The 22,355-nt window shown below is 36.5% G+C and overlaps 1 protein-coding gene and 1 pseudogene across 1 annotated transcript in view; both read left to right on the top strand.

The window, feature by feature from the left end:
* WIF1 (WNT inhibitory factor 1) overlaps positions 1 to 19,430 on the top strand; it is a 60,890-nt gene extending 41,460 nt beyond the window's left edge. Inside the window, exons 4-10 of the mRNA XM_006923707.2 lie at positions 3,708 to 3,848; positions 4,484 to 4,579; positions 5,581 to 5,676; positions 9,390 to 9,485; positions 14,814 to 14,909; positions 15,413 to 15,508; positions 18,577 to 19,430. Of these exons, the coding sequence (XP_006923769.1) occupies positions 3,708 to 3,848; positions 4,484 to 4,579; positions 5,581 to 5,676; positions 9,390 to 9,485; positions 14,814 to 14,909; positions 15,413 to 15,508; positions 18,577 to 18,698 (743 nt within the window). The 3' untranslated portion in view covers positions 18,699 to 19,430. The remainder of the gene's footprint in view (positions 1 to 3,707; positions 3,849 to 4,483; positions 4,580 to 5,580; positions 5,677 to 9,389; positions 9,486 to 14,813; positions 14,910 to 15,412; positions 15,509 to 18,576) is intronic.
* Positions 2,432 to 2,550, top strand: LOC112472364 (annotated as a pseudogene).
* Positions 19,431 to 22,355: the final 2,925 nt, after the last annotated feature.

Here is a 22,355-nt window from a genome sequence, read left to right as displayed (position 1 = left end):
CTTTTTCTGCCTTCAGTGTCTCTTGTTCTTTGTGCATGTTTTTCTGAGTGTACATTGTTAATATTTTATTTTCTATATCTCTCACTGTCTATGGAGAGTTTTTGTCTCTTTCTGTATATGTGAGTGTGCATGTATATATGTGCAAGTGTGTGCCTATGTGTATAAAGGTATATGGGTGTGTTTCTTATAAGGTATATCTTTGTGCTGTCAGTGCTTAGTTTTCAACAGACTATATACTAGGTGCTGAGATTACAAAAACAAATAAGATATTGTCTTTGCCTTTAAAAATCTTATCCTTAGCAAATGATGCAGAATCATAATTAAATCATTAGATCATAATGCAATCATATAGGGAGTTGTTTGTGAAATATATAAGTGAAATGATTTAGGCGGGGGATATCAGGAAAGGCTACAGAGAGCAAGTGCTATTGAATGTTGGTCTTGAAAATTGAGTGGGAGGACACTAGACAGAAAAGAGAAGAAAGAACACTCCAAGCAGGAGGATAGGAGTGCAGTCAGGGCACTGTGGACATGTGCCACACATCTGGGAACTGGAAGGAATCTAGTCTGGGTAGAGCACACATTTCACCAAAGTCAATTACTGAAGGTGAGACTAACATATACACCACTCACAAAAATTAACTCAAAATGGATTAAAAACTTAAAAGTACAACCTGAAACCATGACACTCCTAGAAGAAAACACAGGAATAATGCTCCTTGGCATGGGTCTTGGTAATGATTTTTTGGATATGACACCTAAAGCACAAGCAATAAAATAAAAAATAAACAAGTGGGACTACATCAAACTAAAACACTTTCGTACAGCAAAAGAAACCACCAATGAAATGAAAAGAAAACCTATGGAATGGAGAAATACATTTGTAAACCATATATCTGATAAGGGGTTAATACCCAAAATATATAAAGAACTCATACAATTCAATAGCAAATAGAAAGTAATTTTTAAATGGGCAAAGAACCTGAGTAGACATTTCTCCAAAGAAGATATATGATAGGCCAAAAGATACTGGAAAAGATGCTCAAGATCACTAGTCATTAGGTAAACGCCTGTCAGGATGAATGTTATCAAAGATAAGAGATAACGTATGCTGGCATGGATGTGGAGAAAAGGGAACATTTGTGCATTGTTGGTGGGAATGTAAATTGATTCAGCCACAATGAAAACAGTATGGTGGTCTCTCAAAAGATTAAAAATAGAACTACCATATGATCCCACAATTTGACTTCTGGGAATATATCCAAAGGAAATGAAAACATTAACTCAAAAAGATATGTGCACCCCCATGTTTACTGCAGCATTATTTACAAAAGCCAAGGCACAGAAATAACCTAAATATCCATCAATGAATGAATGGATATTTTTCTAGATTTTTAAATGATTAAAATATTTTACTATCACAAAATGTCTTCAAAATAAATCACTGAAACATAAGTACCAAAAAGTGTAGGGGTTTTTATTTGTCGTTTTTCTCTAAAGTATCCCCAGTGTTTAGAAAAGTGACTGACACATAGTAAACACTCAATAAATATTTATTGAATGGATGAACTCTTTGTATTTTGTCTCGAATTTGTATTTAAACAGTTAGGGGGAAAAATTTATTTTGAAAGCCCTTAAAGAAAGTTACTTATGGTGTATTTTCCTCATCGAACTTTCTATTGGATTTTGCATCCTTGTTTTTCTTCCCTGGGATTGTTTAGAGCCATATTTTTTAGAACCACAGGTTTGGGTAGAGGCCATTGTAAATAAATCACACACTTTTTATGTGAGCAGCCCAAACCCTCTAGAAGTTGCCCCTGATGACTGGAGTATGTGGACATGTAGTAATAATTTAACCAGATTTGTAAATGGTTTACTTTTACCACATCTGAAAATATGGATGAAATAAAAATTGTTTTTAACTAAATTTCCCATACGTATAATAAGACAGTTTTTGATATTTAACATTCAAGATATGTTTTAAAATTTGACAATGCTGATAAACAGAAATGAATTTACATACAAACAGCTTCTCTTTTATACCAAGATTCTAAAAGCAAAAATAAAATTAAAGTGCCATTTTAAAAAGAATTAGATGGGCTGCAAAGTGGAGGCTGAATAAGTTCCAGGAAAGTAATAGTTAGGATGATGATATGTGGTGAGGAAGATTCTAAAAGTTCTATCTTTAAGTATCCTTTCAGATTCTTCCATCTTTTTATACTTCAGGGCAATTATTGGCCTACCATGCAAAAGATTCATGAGAAAGATAAATAAAGTTTTATAACTAAACAAAGTGAAAATGTATTGGAAGAGTTAACAAGTAAAAGGAACTATTTGTCAGCACCTCTGCTTTCTTCTGTAATGGAAATCCCTACGATGGATTTTTATGTTTTCTAAAGTGTCATTTTCATACACAAGATTCATTAATCTTGTCTACGGCCATGCCACCCTGAACACACCAGATTCTGTCTGATCTCGGAAGCTAAGCAGAGTCAGGCCTAGTTAGTACTTGGATGGGAGACCACCAAGGAAGACCGGGTGCTGTAGGCATAATTCATTCATCTTACTTACGATTTTACTTTGGAACTTTAGACACAATTTTGGTTTTCTCTTTCTTTTTACTTCTGTTAAAATATCGGTATATCCTTTTCATAATTTAGTTGATTATTTGCAATGCTCACATCTTAAGGTTCAGGAGAACTGGAAATACATGTTATTTTGAAAATGGCACAGTAGTGAACACTGACAACGCCAAGACTTTGAGAGGGGTTGTTGGTTGCCAAAGCACGTTAAAAAGACTTCATGGCTCATGTGCAATGCCTTATGGAAAAGAGCAGACCAATTTCCAGCTCATGTTGTTCTTATAAGCCTGGGGGAAGGGTTAATAAAAACTGTAATAGGAAAGGATTTTTCTTGGCTTGGTATGATTTTCCCAAACTTGGCGGTAACCACAACTTGCCAGACAGAAACAAAACAAAATTTTATATGTATATCTATTAACAATATTTCTTCTTGTTTATAAGGATGAACTAAAGTCTAGTGGCTCAGCTAGATCAGTCTTCCCCAGTGGATACGTTATGATAATATAGTGGATTTTAAAAATGTATATAATCAGTCTCTTAGCCAATGGCTTGAGCCAGTTTCCACCCATTGACTTGTAGGTATCCCACACTTAGTGGCCTTGTCCTCTCCGTGCAGCAACATTGTTGGCTCCCACTCTTTTCTTAGTCAACACCTGTGCACCCCAAGTGATCATTAGACACACAAAAACAAAGTGTTTCCTCTTCAAGAACTTACACCATTTAGATATAAGCCTATCATGAGATTATTTCATCATACCAAGCTCTCTTCTAGATCCCTAGATATGGATACTTCTAAATATTAACAAATAGCCTGGGAAATATTAACTTCATTAACTCAGTCCAATGACTGGAGTCTAATCTGAGTTATAGAATATTTTCAAAGAAGATATTTTGTCACTTTCAAGCACACAGAGTAAAAATAAACTAGTGGGACATTGCTTATAGAGCTTCATTTAATGGATTCTAAAATGTTGATCAAATACACTGCCTACTCCAAGGGAGATACAAGAATTTCAGATAATGAAATGTGAATATTGTTGCTCTGTTCTTTGTCTCTCTTACCAAGATTTCTGTAAAACTGGAATCAACTAGATAAACTATTTCTCCATACTTTTTTTTCTTTAGTTGTTCAAGTTGGTTTCCCATGTCTTGGAAAACAAGACGGAGTAGCAGCATTTGAAGTAAATGTGATTGTAATGAATTCTGAAGGCAACACCATCCTACAGACACCTCAAAATGCTATCTTCTTTAAAACATGTCAACAAGGTAATCATTCTTGCTCTGGGTTCTCATAACAAGGTTGGCAGTTATTACCAGCAACTGCCACCTGTCAAGGCAACACTCCCCATCTCCACTGCCCAAACCTTGTGCTGCTGATTTCCACAGAGAACAGGGAGCCACCATCTCTGCACCTCACCACCATGCCCCGGATGCCCATTTAAGCATGAAGGCCTGACTCCTTTCCCATCCTAATACAGACTTTTCCAGCACAAAATTTAAGCTCTAGAGGCTTTCAGTGCTCTAAAGATATGCCAAAAGGTCATCCCCCCTCTGCCGAAAATGAATACTGAGGGCACTATCAGTTATCCTATTTCAGCATGAATTTAAGGAGCTACAGTAAATTCATAAGTGGAGATGAAAGGAGAATAAAGCTTGCTTTGCCTTCTTCCATGAGCCCACTACTGTTGGAAGTAAGATTGAGAGATGCAAAATTTTACTTTAAAGAAGACTTAGTAAAATACAAGTGGTATAGAGAGAAAGTGGGAGAAGTACTGACATTCAATAGATTATGATCATTGATGCACTAGGGTAAAAATGACCACTAACCTCTTCATGCTTGCTGTAGTTCACCAAACACGATTTCAAAGGTGTTTATATAACCATGTTTCTCTTTGGTGAAGCTGAATGCCCAGGAGGATGCCGAAATGGAGGTTTTTGTAATGAAAGACACCTCTGTGAGTGTCCTGATGGATTCTACGGACCTCACTGTGAGAAAGGTAAAGAACAGAGAGAGCCAGATACCCTTGCTTGCTTCCTAATGAAATGGAGCCGCACATGTGTTTTTAACACATCCCCTGAAATTATTTTTCTGGTTACATTATAAGAATTTGCGAAATCTTATAAAGCCACAGAAGAGCTATTGGAAAGTATTTCTTCTAGGAGTGTTTTTCTGTTGGATCTAATATGTGGTGACAAGGGCAGAGAACTTTGGCACGATGTATACATACTTTGTGACCACTCCACCCCAAAATTCACTATTGTATATACTATGCTTTGGCATAATCTTATAAAAGTTTTGAGGTTTTTTCCTTCTACTTAAATTGCATTTTAAAAGCTAGTATTATGATTGATTTAAAAGTATCTACTCCAATTAAAAGTGGCTTGATTCACAGTTAAGTCTACAGTTGAGTTGTGAAGTTACTATAAGGCAAAAAAGAAAAAAGAAAAAAGGATGCATATCATTTGTGCAGTGAGTACATCCATTTAAGTAAAATTACTATTAAGAAAGTTAATGAAAAAAGAGATAAACACGAAAATGTGCATTAACTACAAGTTGCTTAAATACTAAGAGCCTATTTGAACATAATGATAAAAATATTTTTTACCTTTAAGAAATAAAAATTTTCTTTGTTTGCATTTATTTTGGGATTAGATGGTTAACAAAATAGGGCAGGAAAAATATTTACAGATCTTCTTAAGAAGATCACATCTTAGTTGAAATAATAATTCTGGGAAAATTTTAATCAGCCCATCAAATGTAACAATTCCAAAATTTTTTTATATGAAATTGGTTTTTAAAAGTCTGATATGAAAAAATAGTCTGATTTACAGTACAAAAAATAATTTTTAGTATAGAGAACTTATATCTCTAAAGAGTGACCATTTCTGAGTCAATCACAAACTTGAAAATGTAGACCTGTTGTATTATTGACATTTCTAAAATAGTCCTGCTCCAAAACCCTATTTGGCCTTAATCAGAGTTCTCTCTCTCTACTAGCCCTTTGCACACCACGTTGCATGAATGGCGGGCTTTGTGTCACCCCTGGTTTCTGCATCTGCCCACCTGGATTCTATGGAGTCAATTGTGACAAAGGTAACAGTTTATTTTTAAGAACAAGGTTTTTTTTAGTTTTTAAGTATTTGATTAAAAGAAATATACTTACTTATATCATCACTCTTTATAACAGTGTTGTAAATAGGGTATATCACTTAGCTAGTTACTGTAATAACTTTAACCCCAACTTTTAGTGTAGCTTAACAAAACAGAAGTTTCTTTTCATTCACAGAATGGCTCTAGTGTAAGAATACCTGGTCAGTGGGCAAGAGAGCTTTTCTCCGTACAGTGACTCAAGGACCCAGGTGGCTTCCATCTGTGGTCCTGGATCCGGCCAATAAGCAGAGAGGAAGAGATTGGAATAGGCACTGCTTAAAAACAAAACAAAACAAAACTGGCTCAGAAGAGACTCATAAAACTTCCACACCTATTCCCTAGGTCAGAATTAACCCCATGGTTCTACCCGGATGCAGGCAAAAGAGACGTCATCCCTGGCTGAAGAGCTGTTTCTCACTGACAACTTTATGGGGTTGGGGAGGAGCATGGATTTTTATGAACAACTAGCTGTCCCTGCCACATGGGTTTTGGTAGGTCCTAAATTAGTTTTAAGGGTGAGCTTCTAAGATGGAAATGAAACGACCTGCTCCAAATTGCCTGACCTAGAAGTTCACTGACCCCGCAACTCAATGCTCTGCTTACAGATCACATCTTTGAGAGATCTGGTTCCTCTTTTCTATGATGCTGTACCATAGCCAGATTTTACTCTCAGAAAGTGGATTCACATTTGATCCTAAAAATATTGAATGATTCATACTCTTTACCAGCTACCTGTCTATTTTGCCTAGTTCACATCTTTAATGAAAAAAAATTAAATAATATTCTGCAAAGTACATATAGTTAATGAAATTTTCCTTGTGTCAAAAATGCTTATTGCATGAGTAGAGCACTATTTTTAAATAAATATATGCTCGAAATAGAATCAGTATTATTTTTGAGAAATGTTTCTTTAGTGATAATGCAGTTAGTACGATTTAAGATTGACATAAGCAGCTTTTAATAAAAATAAAGAAAAGCTAAAAAAAAAAAAGCCCCTAGGATGAGTCAGAATAATGATTTTGGTTTCCTGCTCTTTTCTGATATACAGAGTACTTTCATACAGTTATCTGATTTTATTCTCAACAACTTTCTGAGATATGTAAAGTTTTATCCATCACATTCCCAGATAAATGTGGTTTATAAAGCTTGAGTGGCTTGATCCAAATTCACCTCTTCCACTAGGCCATGATAACACTCAGGTCCTGGTTCCTCCGCGAGAGACTTGATCTATCTGTGGCTCACGCTTTTCCCATCTCTAAACTGGAAATTGAGCCATTGACCCCTGGTCCCCAACCCCTAAGCTAACTGAGATAATGTGTGAGAGCATCTCTACCTTTTATTTCTTGTAATCTTTTAAAACCAGAGCATTGGACTAAAAACAATTTTACAATTTATATTTATAGGGATTAAGCACTAATGACACCGATAATAATTAATAGCCAGTAAATAAAATTCTTTATTGTGAATCTTCTTTTTACTTGTCTAAATTTAGCACATCTCTGCTATTTCAAAATTGGGCATTTCTTGAAGCAGAATTAAACTCATATTATCTTGAAACTATTAGGAAATAAAGCAAATCCTTCAGAGATTTGGATGAAGAACTCATGCATGAACAGGTATAAAGAGACCATTTGTGAGGCCTGCTTATGCAGATGTGGCTGTTGTTGGTGTAGTTGGTGTAGTTTGCAGAGTGCCTATCGTGTTGTTTTTCTGATGTCACAAATGCTGCACGGTCGCTGTTGAAGGAAAATATCTGTATTCCAGTATATTTTATACTTGGTAATATTTTACCTTTCAGATGAAAGATTTTCCTCCTTGTTAGGTTCCATTATTTTTTTGTTGTTCTTTTAAAAATCTCTTGAAATTCCATTTGGTCTCACTGGAGATCTGGAAACATTAAAAAATAATTTTTTTACTACCTCAACAAAAAATGCTTTTGTTGTCCAGGAGGGGGTGTAAAGCTTCTGAAATTATTGGCATGGAGCTGGACCTTAACGCTACATTTTAAAAAAAAAGATTAAAGATTAATTTTCGCTGGCTCTTGGGACATCAGTCGCAAACTTCAGGAATTGAGTAGTTTAGCCCTGGCCCAGTGTACCCTCAGTGCTCGTGAAAGTTACTTATGATCTCTGGCTCGTTTTCTTAATTAAGAATCATCACATAATAGAAATGTAAAGCAGCTTGGTCAGGACAGTAAAACACTCTGCAAATACTAAGGGTGTGGCCAAATTCTACAACCAACTTTGTCATGTTCTATAACTTTCAGATAAGCTCCCAGGTTCTTTGCATTCTACGCATTATTAAGGAATAGTGCTCAGAGGGCCCTGGCCAAGTAGGCACTGATCTTGCTGTTTTCTCATCTCTCCTTATCCCCAGGAGAAACAGGGATAAGGAGGGAGCCAGGACACACTCACAAACACAACTGTCCTGCCCTAACAATACTGGCACCAAGTGGCAAAGAGCTGGTTCTCCTAAATCCGAATCTTAAATCCTATACCCAAATGCTGCTGTTCCCTTTAACATCAGGAAGGTTGATTTTGCCAAAGCAAGTACAGCATTGTCAATAAGCTGGGAGACACTTAGGATTTTAAACAAAAAGCTTTATCATTTAAGAAGTATGATGTGCATAGAACATTCTAGTTGGATTTCTTTTCCTCAAAGAAAGCATACTCTTGTAATTTTTGGATTTCCTTTCTGACTTTCCTATTGGAAGCTTACTTCAGCTTTTGTTCATCCGTAGCCAACTTTGGCCTATTTTATATAGGACAAGAACAAATAAGCCATATAACTGGAATTGCTGAGAATCCAAGCTCTTATTTTAATCTCTTTATAGAATGAGCCAACTTGTCTATTTTTAGATTTTTGCTCTCCTCCTGTCCCCATTTCTGTCTTCCCTCTCTTTTAGGTTCTAGTGAGCAGTCAAATTCCAGAAGTTGACACCAAGAGAGAGGGTTCAGGATGAATCAAACATATTTTACCTGGATAACCCAGTTAATTGGATTCCCACAATAACATATCCCAGCTCTTCATCCCTCTGGCTCATGCTGCTGCCACTTCCCTGCCTGTGGGAATCTCACGAGGGTTGACAGGGTGTCCTTCCCTGAATATTATTACTCTTTCCTCCAAATATCATAAAAATCTATTTTTAAAAAAATTCCCATGACATAAGATGAATCTCTGTTCTTATTCTGTAAAAAAGTTGCTTTCTCCTTTGTCAGGCCCTAATACTTATGACTTCTCATCCTTTTATCTATTTCAACTTTGAAAGTTTTCTCTTTGAAAGTTTTCTCCATTTTCCTCTTTCTTTACCTTAAAAAAAAAAGTGGGGCGGGGTGGGTTCCTAGTGTTTCCTTTTAAGGGCATAGATATTTATAAGAAAATAAAAAAGATCATTTTTTTTACACACCATGCCTCTTTTCACAAAGATGTAAAGCCTTCTGAGTAGATACTATATAATGTGTATGGTACACTCTTCTGTTGTCAGAGTCTGCAAATGGTCAAGCAATTGGTTACAATTCTTGTATTTGTAAAGCAGCTTACTTACTACATAAGTAAACCGGCGAGTAGCAGATGCCTCAGAAGTATCACCGAACTTGTGAATTTTTTATAGATTTAACCTACTGTCTAATGCAATACCCTGTTCTTCATTCTAACAGCAAACTGCTCAACTACCTGCTTTAATGGAGGGACCTGTTTCTACCCCGGAAAGTGTATTTGCCCTCCAGGACTAGAGGGAGAACAGTGTGAAATAAGTGAGTGATGTTCTTCTTCATTCTCTTTGATCTTTGGAGACCTTAGAAACTCCATGTAACCTCTTCATTTTATCAGTGAGGAATCTGAAGCCCAGAGACAGTGAATAGCTTGTCTAAGGTCTCAGGCTTGTGGTTTCTTTTCATTAGGTTCAGCCCCATTCATTTTGGCTAAAGGTGGAGCAAAGAGTGACAAAGCTCAGCTCAGATGACTCAGAGCAAATGCTCTCTGACTCAGTGATGTCCGGGTTTGGGTCATTCAACATGTAGCATTATTCTTGATGGTTTTGTCTCCTTCTCATTGTTCAAAGCCCGTAGTTTCAGCCTAGAAATGTAGACCTGAGCTTTGGGACAACTAGGATTTGCTTATCTACCTACATGCATAGTTTTTTTCTCTGCCACATTTCCTAAACTAGACTGAGCCGAATAACCTATCTAAGAGAAAAGGATAGGCTCAAGAAAAATGAGAAAAAGTGTGCACAGCAAAAATAAAGAATGAACTAATAACACACAACATGAATGCATCGTACAGATGTTAAGTAAAAAGAGCTAGACGCAAAAAAGTGCATACTGTGTGATTCTATTTTTCTGAAGTTCAAGAACAGGTGAAACTAATGGATGATGGTGGAAACCAGAATAGTGGTAGGGGGCACAAAGGAACTTGATGGGTTGCCAAAATTTCTATTTCTTGATTGATGAAGTGTCTCATGAGTATTTATTTATGTAAAAAAAATTACTTGAGTTGTAAACTTAAGATGGGGGCATGTTATGCCTTCATTATGTTTGTCATGCTCTGATACAAAAAAAAAAAAATTTAATGGTAGAATGTGGTAGACAATCATGGTTCTGGAAATCAGGATATCAAACTGCTTATCTTGGCTCTGCCACCTACCACCCATGTAACTCTCAGCAAGCCATTGAAGCTCTCTATTAAATTCAAGAATGAGCCCCATCCTAGATTGCCTTATGTTCCAGAAGACAGATAACATCAAAGTTCTGCTAAGGAAGGTACAAAAACAACATGAGCCCGTCTGCCAAGGGCGCCATGTCCCTGCCTTCTAGAAGTTCTGGATATGGCAGTTTCATTTCCAGCTGTATATCTGTAAAACACCACTGTGTTTGGTACAGCCATAGTTTCTGAAGTCATAGTGGGTTCAAAATTAAATAATACTGACTATCTATTTTACATTTCAACCTCTAATTTATTTGCAGGTTTTTGTACTTTAATGAGTAGTAGATGAAGTAATCTTTTTTTTTTTTTTAATAGAGTTCAAATGAAATACCTCTGAAGTTTCCATAGAACATGTAATTAATTGTCAGGATGTGGTTTCTGTTCTTTTGGTGACCCTACCCTGATAAAGACATCTGTGAACTTACTTCGCTCAATTTTTTCCGTGTATTTACTCTAAGACTTTACGTAGTTAGTTGGTTCATGTTTATGAATCTTTGTTCATGGGTTCATTTCTCATCATATAAGTATGCCCTTTCGTGCCTTAGGTTTATGACCTTTCCACTGGCAGAGGCAATATTTTTTATTTCTGTTTTTTTTTTTTTTTTCCTAACTGCACCAAAAATGTGGGCCTTTGAAAGCTCCTGATTATCCCTATCACCAGTTATATTTAAATCATTTTAGAAAACTTTATCTTATAGGAACCACATTACCAGAAAAATACAGAAATGGATCTTACGTAGAAAAGTGCCTCTCCTGTAATAGAGACAAAAGTTGAATTATGTATTCTTATTTTTAAATTGAGATATAATTCATGTACCATAAAATTTACCATTTAAAGTCTACAATTCAGTATATTCACAAAATCGTGCAGCATCACTTATATCTAATTCCAGAACATGTCATCACCCCCAAAAGAAACCCTGTACCCATTAGCAGTCACTCCCCATTCTTCTCCCCAGGGCCCTAGAAACCACTAATCTACTTTCTATTTCTTTAGATTTTCCTATTCTCGATAATTTTATATAAATAGAATCATGTAATATAAGGCTATTTGTGTCTGACTTCTTTCACTTAGCATGATGTTTTCAAGGTTCATCCATGTTGTAGCATGTATCATTACTTCCTTTTAATTGCTGAATAATATTCCATTGTATGGATATACCAACCACATATTGTTTATCAGTTCATCAGTTAACGGACATTTTGTTGTTTGCACTTTGGGGCTATTAGGAACAATGCTGCTATGAACATTCATGTACAAGTTTTTGTGTGAACATATGTTTTCATTTCTCTTGGGTGTATGTGGAATTGCCAGACCATATGTTAACTCTGTGTTTAATTTTTTGAGGAACTGCCCAACTGTTTTCCAAGGAGGCTGTACCATTTTACATTCCCACCAGAAATGTACAAGGATTCCAATTTCTCCACATCCTTGCCAACACTTGTTACTTGTTGTCTTTTTTTAATTAAAATATATATTCTAATGTTATTTATATTTTAATTTCTCTTAGCCTCTATCAGGATTGATACCTTCTCAAATTTTATTCTGACTTGATTACGAGATACACTTGCAGATTAACAATAAGACCACACAAATTATTTATACTGAATTATAAATGGGTTTTTAAAATAACTTAATGGGTTCTTATTATTATAAAAGTTCTCTGTAAAAAATTTAAAATATTGGGTAAAACAATTAAAAATAACCCATAATCCTAAGATCCAAAGATGATTGTTGTTGGTACTTATTGTAAACCTTTTTAATCTTTTCTCTATATGAAACAGAGTAGCAAATTTAAGTTATCCCACAATCCGATGGGTGGAGGAAGTCTAATGTCTTTATTAATTGTCAACACCTTATGTCATTGTTCTCACTGGACTCATTCACTGGTTATAGTAAAAATGCTAACTGTTTAAACTTAGTCAAATCCGTTTGTCTTTAGGCAGTCCTTAGTCTTTTTTAGGTAATATCTCAAGTTGACTCAGTTTTCTACTGTTCAGTGGATAGAATTTGGTTGCAAAATATTTTCAGGAAAAGAAGTCAATATCAAAGACATTTACAGGATTCTGAATTTTAAAACAATCAGCTCTTCATGAGGTTTCAGCTTAATGAGGTTTGATCTATGAATGACCTTTTCACAAACTATTGCCTGCAGTCACATTTCTGTTGTGCGATAACCAGTAGAGAATGTCCCCCTTCTTGGCTGCAGAGAACCTAAGGGGGTCTCACTTACCAAGAAAATGAAAAGACCCATGGAGATAGTGAAACGGTTCTCTCCACCAGTCATTCTCTGCATTGTCCTTAGTTACCAAGTTCGCTTCTCATAAAACATGGGGAAATTTGGGCTCACTGAGTATTTCACAAAAAATATTTTATCTTTTCTATCATATAATTATTGTCCCACATCTTGCTTACTTGGAAAACCTCATTCTGCATTGCAGAATACTGTGATATGATCCAAAGCTGTGTATATGATGAGGTCAGATGTTTCTTCGATGCAAAAAGAAATTCAGAGTTAGGTACTTCTTTTCTTTAGGTAAGAGTTAGGATCTCGACCAAATAGTAAATGCTATACTGTGTATCTAAACCTAGAAAAAAAGGACTCTTTTGGATATTTAATGGTCAATGAAAAGGTGGTATTCTATTAGTAAGGTTGTTTTAACACCTGTTTCTGGAACACCCCTGCGTCAGAAAAATCTAAAGGTCTAAAGACATTCTGGGTTTTTGAGAGACTCTAACATCTCAGTATTATATCAGTATTGTCTCCCCCATGACTAAATCCTGTTTCATCCAATTTATATATGAAGAAAGTCTTTTAAGATAAGTAAAAAGAAAAGTGTGTTTTTAGCAAAATGATTTTCATATGGAATTCATTTCATGTTTGTCGAGCATAGTGCTTGCCAGTAAAATATATAGTTCACTTCTTTCAAAGCTTCATTTGCCATTAAAAAAAAAAAAGAGCTTACAGAATGAAAGGTGGGTTGTTTTAGGATAAAGATTTCATTTCTTCTCCTTATGTATTGAGTCCTTTGTAATGAATGTTCTGCTAAAGTAGAAAAAAAAAAAAGAACAAGAACAACAATAACAAAACATCCAAACTCTTCCACTACCAAAATTTAATGGCTGTTTGCTCTCTTTGCAACATCATTATGCCAGTTACAGGATGCGGTTTCATCTCTGGGTGAACACTCCTTTATCTTCTACTTCTTCAAAAAATTCAACCTTAGGATAGCAAATTCCAGATAATAAAAAAAGAATAAGTAGCTTCTGGAATAAGAAGAAAATTACTACATAATTTTTACATTTAAGGCCCTATCCTAGTTCTAAAATCTTGTGATTCAAAGAGCTATGAAAACATTAGCAATATTCATTTGGCACACAGATGAAAGAAAGAATGATCTGAGACATTCCCAGTGGTGTGGTCTCGGGCACCTTTTGTGCCCCATCTCATACCCTCAGTTAGCCTTTCACTCCAGCCACTGCTACAACAACCTGTTTTGCACACGTATAACCTGATTGCACCTCATCTTAGCTATTCCATACTTCTCTCACTTTCCACCGAGAGACTCCACTGAGTCCTAAAAATATATATATATAGCCTGTACTCACACAGTTGCAAAATGAAAGCACAAGGAAGTTATCCCATGGTGCTACCCTCAACCCATGGGAGACAGCTGCTGATGAATAAATGCTCCCCTCTACCTTCTTGTAGATAGCTTGAAAGTGCCAGCTACATGGCTCCTCAGAAGGACCCAGCAGGATGGAGCCCAGTTGCTGCAGCGATGGCCAACCCGCAAACATACTTTTGTATTGGCTTTCCTTCCTTCCCTGTTTCATTCTTCCATTCTCCTTATCCTATTTTTAGGATCACTTTCCCAAATAAACTATCTACGTGCAAGCCTGTTTTCTGGAGAATATTAGGCTATGACAGATGTCATCAGGTACCGGTATAGATGGTACAGATGTCATCAGGCCTGTTTTCAGAAAAAGTGGCATTCAAAAATCAAAACCCAGAGAAAAGATCATTTATAGGAAAAGATTATTTCTATATTAACTTTTAGTAAACTTAAATTGCTAGCGTTTATGAATCGGTTAAAATGTTCTGTTTATAAAAAAAGTAATGTAAACACAGCTTTCAAGTAACTCATTTACTGTAAAAGATAAATATCCAAAATCATAAGAATAATAGCCTGTTTGTCCTAAAAATGAAACTCAAACAATAACAATAGCAAAATGAGATTAAATCTGAAATAAGTGGAAATAACCACCATTTAAAAGCATTTATCCTCTCAAAGCCTTGCAGATTTCTTTGAAAAATGTGATTACGTCTGAATGAAGCACCGAGTTCCTTACTTATTTTCATTCTTGTCTGTTTCAGGCAAATGCCCACAACCCTGCCGAAATGGAGGTAAATGCATTGGTAAAAGCAAATGTAAGTGTCCCAAGGGTTACCAAGGAGACCTCTGTTCAAAGCGTAAGTACCCCGTACACATAATCAGTCTGGGTTATAGAATAATTAAAGTAGCAGCAGTCTTGGACTGCATGACTTCTGTGCCTACTGCATGTTGCCTAGACATCACAATTAATCTTTCTTTACTGACGTATGTATTTCCTGTATGTAGACTAAAGATGTATGAAATGTACACGTGTAAAAAACTGAGACATTCACACACGAAACTGAACTTTTTAACCATTAGGAATTTTCTTCAGGAAAATAAACTTCCATTGCCTAGCAGTTTCAACATCCTGCTGAGTGTCTTTTGTGAATGTGGAGCATCAAGCTTAGTTTAAGATTACTCTCAGGGCTTTTTCAGTAAATCTCAAAACGACTTGTAGCTAAAGATTAACTTAGAAAAAAAGAATTAGGAGATGAAGCCAAAACTAACACATTCTAAAGAACTACAGGAAAAACAGCTGTGTAATTCTGTTGAAAAATGAAAGCTCAGGAAACATTCTTTTTATCTCCTTTGATTCTAGCTGTCTGTGAGCCTGGCTGTGGTGCACATGGAACCTGTCATGAACCCAACAAGTGCCAATGTCAAGAAGGCTGGCATGGAAGACACTGCAATAAAAGTGAGTGGGAGCCATCTGGGGAGCCGGCCTCTTTCACGTCTGTTTCTTGGCCCCAGAGACTAACAGACAACGTATAACTCAGCCCTGCTTTCGTTTCAGCCCTCCTCTGCCTATTCTCCCCCCATGCTTCCTCCTGTCACCCTCAGCTCTCTAAATTTTAGAGTCCAAGCTGTAGAGGGTAAAGAGAATGGATCATTGTAAAATATCACCACAAATATTTTCTAGGTTAAATTAGTAAAACAGGTTGATTTGATAACACAAGAACTGACAAGTAAAAGTAAGATTTTAAGTCAAATGTGGAATTAGTATCTGATTTTATCATTCGAGATTTACCGACTAGCACATAAAACATTCAGAGTTTTGTTCTTTAAAATCTTTAGATTGTATTGGTTATGGTGTATTTTAAATGAGTTCTTTTGAGGGAAAGAAAAGGTCTATGAAGTATGGGAGAGATGTTATAATTGAGTTCCATTTTTTCCAAATTTACTATCAAAAACGAACTAGTGATTTAGATAATAAACCACTGGCCTGGTTTATACACAAATGAACCTTGCTGAATGCAACCATTTCACTTTGATTGGTATCTTCGCTGTGCTAAGCATGAATCCAGGCACTGGGGACATAGAGTGAACAGACAGAAAAGGCTCTGCCTGGTGGAGCCTCAGTCCTAGTGGGAAGGACAGTCAATTAGTAAGTGAACCGAATAAACAGTGCAGTTTCCATACACCTGGCAGCCGGAACTCAGTTTCTTAAGCATGGACCCACGGTCCACTTTTCTTTGAGGAAAGAGAGACTTCATTCATACAACACCCTTCAATAACAGAAGTCCAGGTTGTGTCTCCGAAATAATGTACACAAGTTGAACAAATCATTTACTCATCAGATATTTTTCTATATCAAAGGTCTCCAAAGGGAGGTACATAGAGTCCAGTGGATGTGGAAATGATCAGTAAGATGTTGAGGAAAAATAATAGTTTTAAAATATATTTTATATTATTTTATTTACATTGTATGAATACACATATACTATATAAATATTTGTACTTATATATCTCAATCTCAAATTTCTTATTTTGTGCATACTTTATAATGTTCACATATTATTCTTATGTACATATATAATACATTTATATATAGGTATACATGTTTGTTTGTTTGTTTGTTTGTTTATTTTAAGATTGTTGGTGTCTGGTCTAGGCTACACTAAGCCATTGATTTGATTCTTTTTCACCTACTGAATTGATTACATAGTAGATTGAATTGGCTTCAGGTGGGCACAGCTTAACAAGAAGTGTGGCTCCTCTGGAAAACAGTTCCTTTACCCTAGTGGTAATGATTGAACAGCATCCCAGTTAGGACATACCTACCAGGAACCCTTTTGACCAAAAGACCTATAGAAAACTAACCATTTCTAGAGCTGTTTTGGAAAAGAGTAAACCAAACTCTTTATTTTACCCTCAACCTGATACAAAACCTGAGTTTTGTCACAAAATCAGAGAAGTCCTCAGGCCTGGGGTGAGGCCAGACCATACATCCCAGGGCTCAATTATAAATGTCTTCTGGGACTCACATCGGGAGCCTAGTGACCACCAAGAGTGATGGGAGGACAGCACGAGGGGCACTGTTTCTGCTGACACACGTAGTTACTCTTCTAAAAAGGCAAGTTAGAGGTCATCATGGAGTATAGATGAGCAATTCTCACAGGTCTGCCAGTCCCCAGATAGCATCCACACTTGCAGACCATGCTGCTGAAAGCTTCCGTCATCAGTGTACCTCCTCAGCTCAAGGCACTGCATGTCAAGAAGATGCCCTGGTGCTTGAATAAAATACAAACGTGCTTTCAGGTCGAGGCCACCCAGCCACTTTATACATTAGCTAAAAGAATGAGGCAAAAAGGAGGAGGTTTGTTTTGACTGAAGGGAGGTGACAAGGCAGCTCTAAGGCACAAGAGTTCTAAGAACAGATTCCCAGTGGGGTGACACGTTGGGAGGTCCCAGGCACCCAGACGTCTCAGTGGGGAGGAGTGTACTGGAGACAGACTTCTCTGCTTTGGCTCACCCTCACCAGCAGGGAGGTTTGGGCTTCATGGGTGGCGGGGAAAGCAGCAGGATAGAGATTTACTCCAGCACATTGTTGGCTCATGTTTTGGCCATTCCTTGAACTACTAGCCTATACACTAACAAATCAAAGAAACGCACTCAGGAACAAAGTTTTCTGTACTCAGTAGTTACTTAATGGCATGCTTGCATTTAAAAACCATAAGGAACAAACGAAATGCCAAACTTGACACCGATGCACGGGAAGATGGAGACAAATTTTTACAATGTGATTGCTGTCTTGGATGACTTATAGGAAATCAGTAAGAATAAATCAGTGCCCCGAGTACCTCCAAAAGTTCACAAGAAGTAGCAAAGCAGGTCTCAAGTTGTGTAACTCAGTGTACCACTCTACTTAATGACAACTGATGCCGACCTTGATCCAAACTCACAAATCCTCATTGATAAGGAGTCAGTTCAAATCATGACCCTTTCTCTAATAATTATAATGGAAGCTCTTAATTCTTACGAAATTCCTATTTTGTGTAAGTGTGATAGCCACACCCGAGCATGTGATCTATGTGAAGAGTGGAGGTTGCTGTTTTGAACTGGATCACTATAGTCGGGGCTGGTTTTGCAATGCAGTGAAAAGGATCAATGACCAAATCCTCTGCAGAAGTATCCCTGCATTCAAGACCTCAGTGCTAGATCCTAGTAGCCCTTGGGTGGAGAAGATCCTTACATTCAATCACATTCATCCAAACTTTGCATCAAGAGTTTCTGCGTAGCCAAAATACGTAGTGAGTCAGATATTTCATGGAAGCCAGATTTGACGGAGTTAGTAAAATAGGTTTCTTTTAACACAGATCTTGAGCCTGGAACATCTTTTCAATCAGGTAGCTTTTTGTGGTCGCTGTGGTCTTTCACTCTGGGTTGAGAAGGGAAAATGGATTTTATTTGAATGGTTAATAATGAATCTGAAGAGCCTGTTTTTGTAGTTTCTTTTCTTTTAAGCTGTGAATAATTTTGCAGGGTACGGAGCCAGCCTCATGCATGCCCTGAGGCCAGCAGGCGGCCGGCTCAGGCAGCACACGCCTTCACCTAAAAAGGCGGAGGAGCGGCAGGATCCACCTGAATCCAATTACATCTGGTGAACTCCGACATCTGAAACGTTTTAAGTTACACCAAGTTCATAGCCTTTGTTAACCTTTCATGTGTTGAATGTTCAAATAATGTTCATTACAGTTAAGAATACTGGCCTGAATTTTATTAGCTTCGTTATAAATCACTGAGCTGATATTTACTCTTCCTTTTAAGTTTTCTAAGTACATCTATAGCATGATGGTATAGATTTTCTTGTTTCAGTGCTTTGGGACAGATTTTATATTATGGCAGTTGATCAGGTTAAAATTTTGTCTTTTCAGTGTGTAGTTGGCAAATAATTTCCAAAATCACAATCATTCACGGTGTCGAGGGGTTAGGGTTACATTAGAGAAAGTAAATGGAACAAATATGCATAAATCGCAAGGGTTTGGATGAAGCAGTTAATGGTGCTGAAGTTACAGCATTTCAAATTTTATTGTCATGTATTTAGACATTTTCATGTTTTTTAAAATTGCCCTTATTTTTTAAACTTTCATTACAATATATTTTGACCTTACTATGATTCCAGAGAATTCACTATTAAAAGAAAAGAAATAACACTGTGGTAGTGGCATTTAAACAATATAATATATTGTAAACACAGTAAAATAGGGAATATAATGTATGAACTTTTGACATTGGCTTGAAGCAATATAATATATTGTAAACAAAACACAGCTCTTACATAATAAACAATTTATACTGTTTGTATGTATAAAATAAAGGTGCTGCTTTAGTTTTCAGAGTGTTGTATGGTGTGGTCTTTGCCTGTGCCATTTTATGGAAATAAAGTTGGTTGCAACTGAGCTATGGTTAAAACTGCCGCACCATTAAAAAGAGAAGCTTCTCCATTCTCTGACCCTGTCCTAGCTCTCCAAACTCATCTCTCTCTCCTATCTCTCTGTCTCTACTCTAGCCATGCTACACAACACTCTATTGCCACTGCCTGCAAGGCTCGTATTTATGTAAGCTCTTAGCTTAGTTGTCATTTCTTTCAAGAGGTCTTCTCTAAGTCGAATGTGTTAAATATTCCATTAGTGGAAGGCTTTCTAATAGTGTCAGGATGTCACAAATAGAAAAGTGCTATCATTTATCAAAAATTTGTTGGTTCCCAAGAACATTATGTGTTATAATCCTATGCGATGGGTGTCATTTTGCCCTTTTGCAGGTAAGAAAACTGAGTCATGGAGACATCAAGCAGTTTATCCAAGATCACACATGATAGGGTATGGTTTCAAGACAGGAACAGATTTCAACAGATTTCAGTCATGCTGTCTGACTCTGAAAACTTAATGCTCTGCTATTCTTTCTCTTTCCTTTTTCTCAGCAAATACAGTAGAAGGCAAAACTAGGTAGCAACTTTCCAACATATTTTATTCTCATTCTCCCAAGGAAATGTGGACTTTATTTCATAGATATTCTAAGGTCTACACGTTTTCTTATGCTAGAGAGTAGCAATGACCAGTTATGTGATCTAGGAACGTGAAGTCTGTGACAGAAAGTGATCGAAGAAGAGGCTGGAAGCAGAGTGAACAAATCTCGTGGTGCTAGGCCACAGGAATCTTTCTCTAACTAGCCAGAGTCTGGAGTGTCAGCCTATGGTTGCACAAACTTGGCAAAGTTGGTCAAGAGCCAGGGAGCTAACCCTGCGATCTTAATATGAGAACCAACTTAAGACTTTTAGGTAAAAATATAATTGCATGATAAAGAGGATATAAGCGACAGAAAGTTAAATTTGAGGATAGGATGATAATATAATAATAATAATAGCTAACCCTTATATAGTGCTTAGTTTATTCTAAGCATCTTACTTATATTAACTCATAGATGAATAATAGAATAGTGGGAAATTAGACTGAAAGCAGGGTAACAAACTGCAATGATCTAGGTCAGTCTTCTCCAAACCATTTTGATTGCACACTCCATTAGAAACATTTGAGAACATAGTCCTATGTATATATGACTATTATTTATTTACATGTATAATTACCAATACATGCATTATAAAAGCAAGAAATGTTAAAAAGAAGAGATAAAAGTATAAATAGAAGCTCTAATATTTTCTTCACTTACTCAAAAGATGGTTTTACATACACACTGGAGTATACCCACACCCTAACCCCCACCCTCCATTCCCCTCCCATCCCCGCATGGGAGACCTCAAGTAAAAGGGAGAGATAATAGGATCTGAAATGACTTTAGCGTCAGAGAGGAGAGTTTGCACTCAAGGGAGATTTCAAATCTTAAGCAGGGGACTAGATGACTGATTGAATCTAAGGATTAAAAAGAGAGAGGAATCTGGACACTGAGGCTAATGACTAAAGAGAAACAAGTGTGGGTAGGGGGATGGTTTCTAGAGATGTTGAGTTCAGTTTTGAAGATGTTGAGTTTAAAGTGCCTTTGGGACATCTTGGTGGAAAATGCCTGGTAGGCACCTGGAAATACAGTTAGGAGGGGAGGTCAATATTTTATTAAGAATTAGTTATAAATGAATAATACTAATTTTATGTTGAATTACTTTTAATAAAAAAAAATATATATATAATTGTTTCTGTGAGGAACAGTATAATTCACTTGTGTTTTGTTGTGTTTTTAGATTCCATATATAGTTAAAATCCCTTGCTGCTTACCTATGTATATGTTTATTTGTATAACAGTATGGCCTTTATTATTTGGCAAATTGATTGAGCACTTCCTCCCTCCCCTTCCCCCCATAACCATATGTATTATGAGTTTTCATCCAAAATATACTCTTTGGTTATTTTGTTATACAGAATCATAAAAATAGAGGCCAGCTCTTAAAACAAAAACCAATAATATGGGATATGAAATACTTATTACTCCTAAGAAGTTATCACAAAAGAGGAAGAGGAAGAAGGAGAAGGAGGAATAAGAAGAGGAGGAGAATATTTATATAAAATACCTCTAAACAGTAATTTAAAAGTTAAAATAGTGAGGAGTTAAGGTTAGTCTGAAATGTATAACATTGGACAAGAGAGGATGAGTAAGAAAAACGAGTCAAATGGAATAAAGGTTAGATCATCAAATGGATCCAGGAGGGGACCCCCTGCACACTTGTGAGAAGCAGACTGTAAATTTAGCTCTAAGCTCTGCTCTAGAAACCTCAAACAGGAAACCAAGACTCGTTATGAGTCTCAAAGACCATAAACACAAAAACGAACTAGTTGCTCAGAAGTTAAACTATACGAGGAATTTATATTTGGGCTGGATCAAGACATGTAAGAAATGGAAAGCTACTTTTTGACATCCCTTCAAGTTGATATTCTTTAAAATATCTCCTCTACATTTATTTATAGAGGAACTGCATGAATAAGAGGTTAAAAACAACAAAGGGGGCTCACGGAGTTCCGCTTATTATCTACCATCTCAGGCAATTTGTCTCTGACCCAAAAATTCTATGCCCTTCCCAGCAAGCAAAAGCTCTCCAGTTAAATTCAGCCAAGCTACTCAGAGGAAAGTTTATTGAGTATATTGTTATTTGAGCATGCTCCTTGAAATTAACACTTCCCCAAGTGACTTCTCGAAATATTCCCTTCAACCATATGCAGTACTCCTTTTGAAAAATAGTTTTAGTAACTAAATTTTTTCCCATCTCATTCTATGTCCAGTAAACCTTATGACACAATTTTAGCTTGACACACTAGGCG

This window comes from Pteropus alecto, unplaced genomic scaffold, assembly GCF_000325575.1.
Source record: "Pteropus alecto unplaced genomic scaffold, ASM32557v1 scaffold76, whole genome shotgun sequence".
NCBI lineage: Eukaryota > Metazoa > Chordata > Mammalia > Chiroptera > Pteropodidae > Pteropus > Pteropus alecto.
Note: the sequence above shows the minus strand (reverse complement) of the source record. Positions and strands in the feature narration are given on the sequence as shown.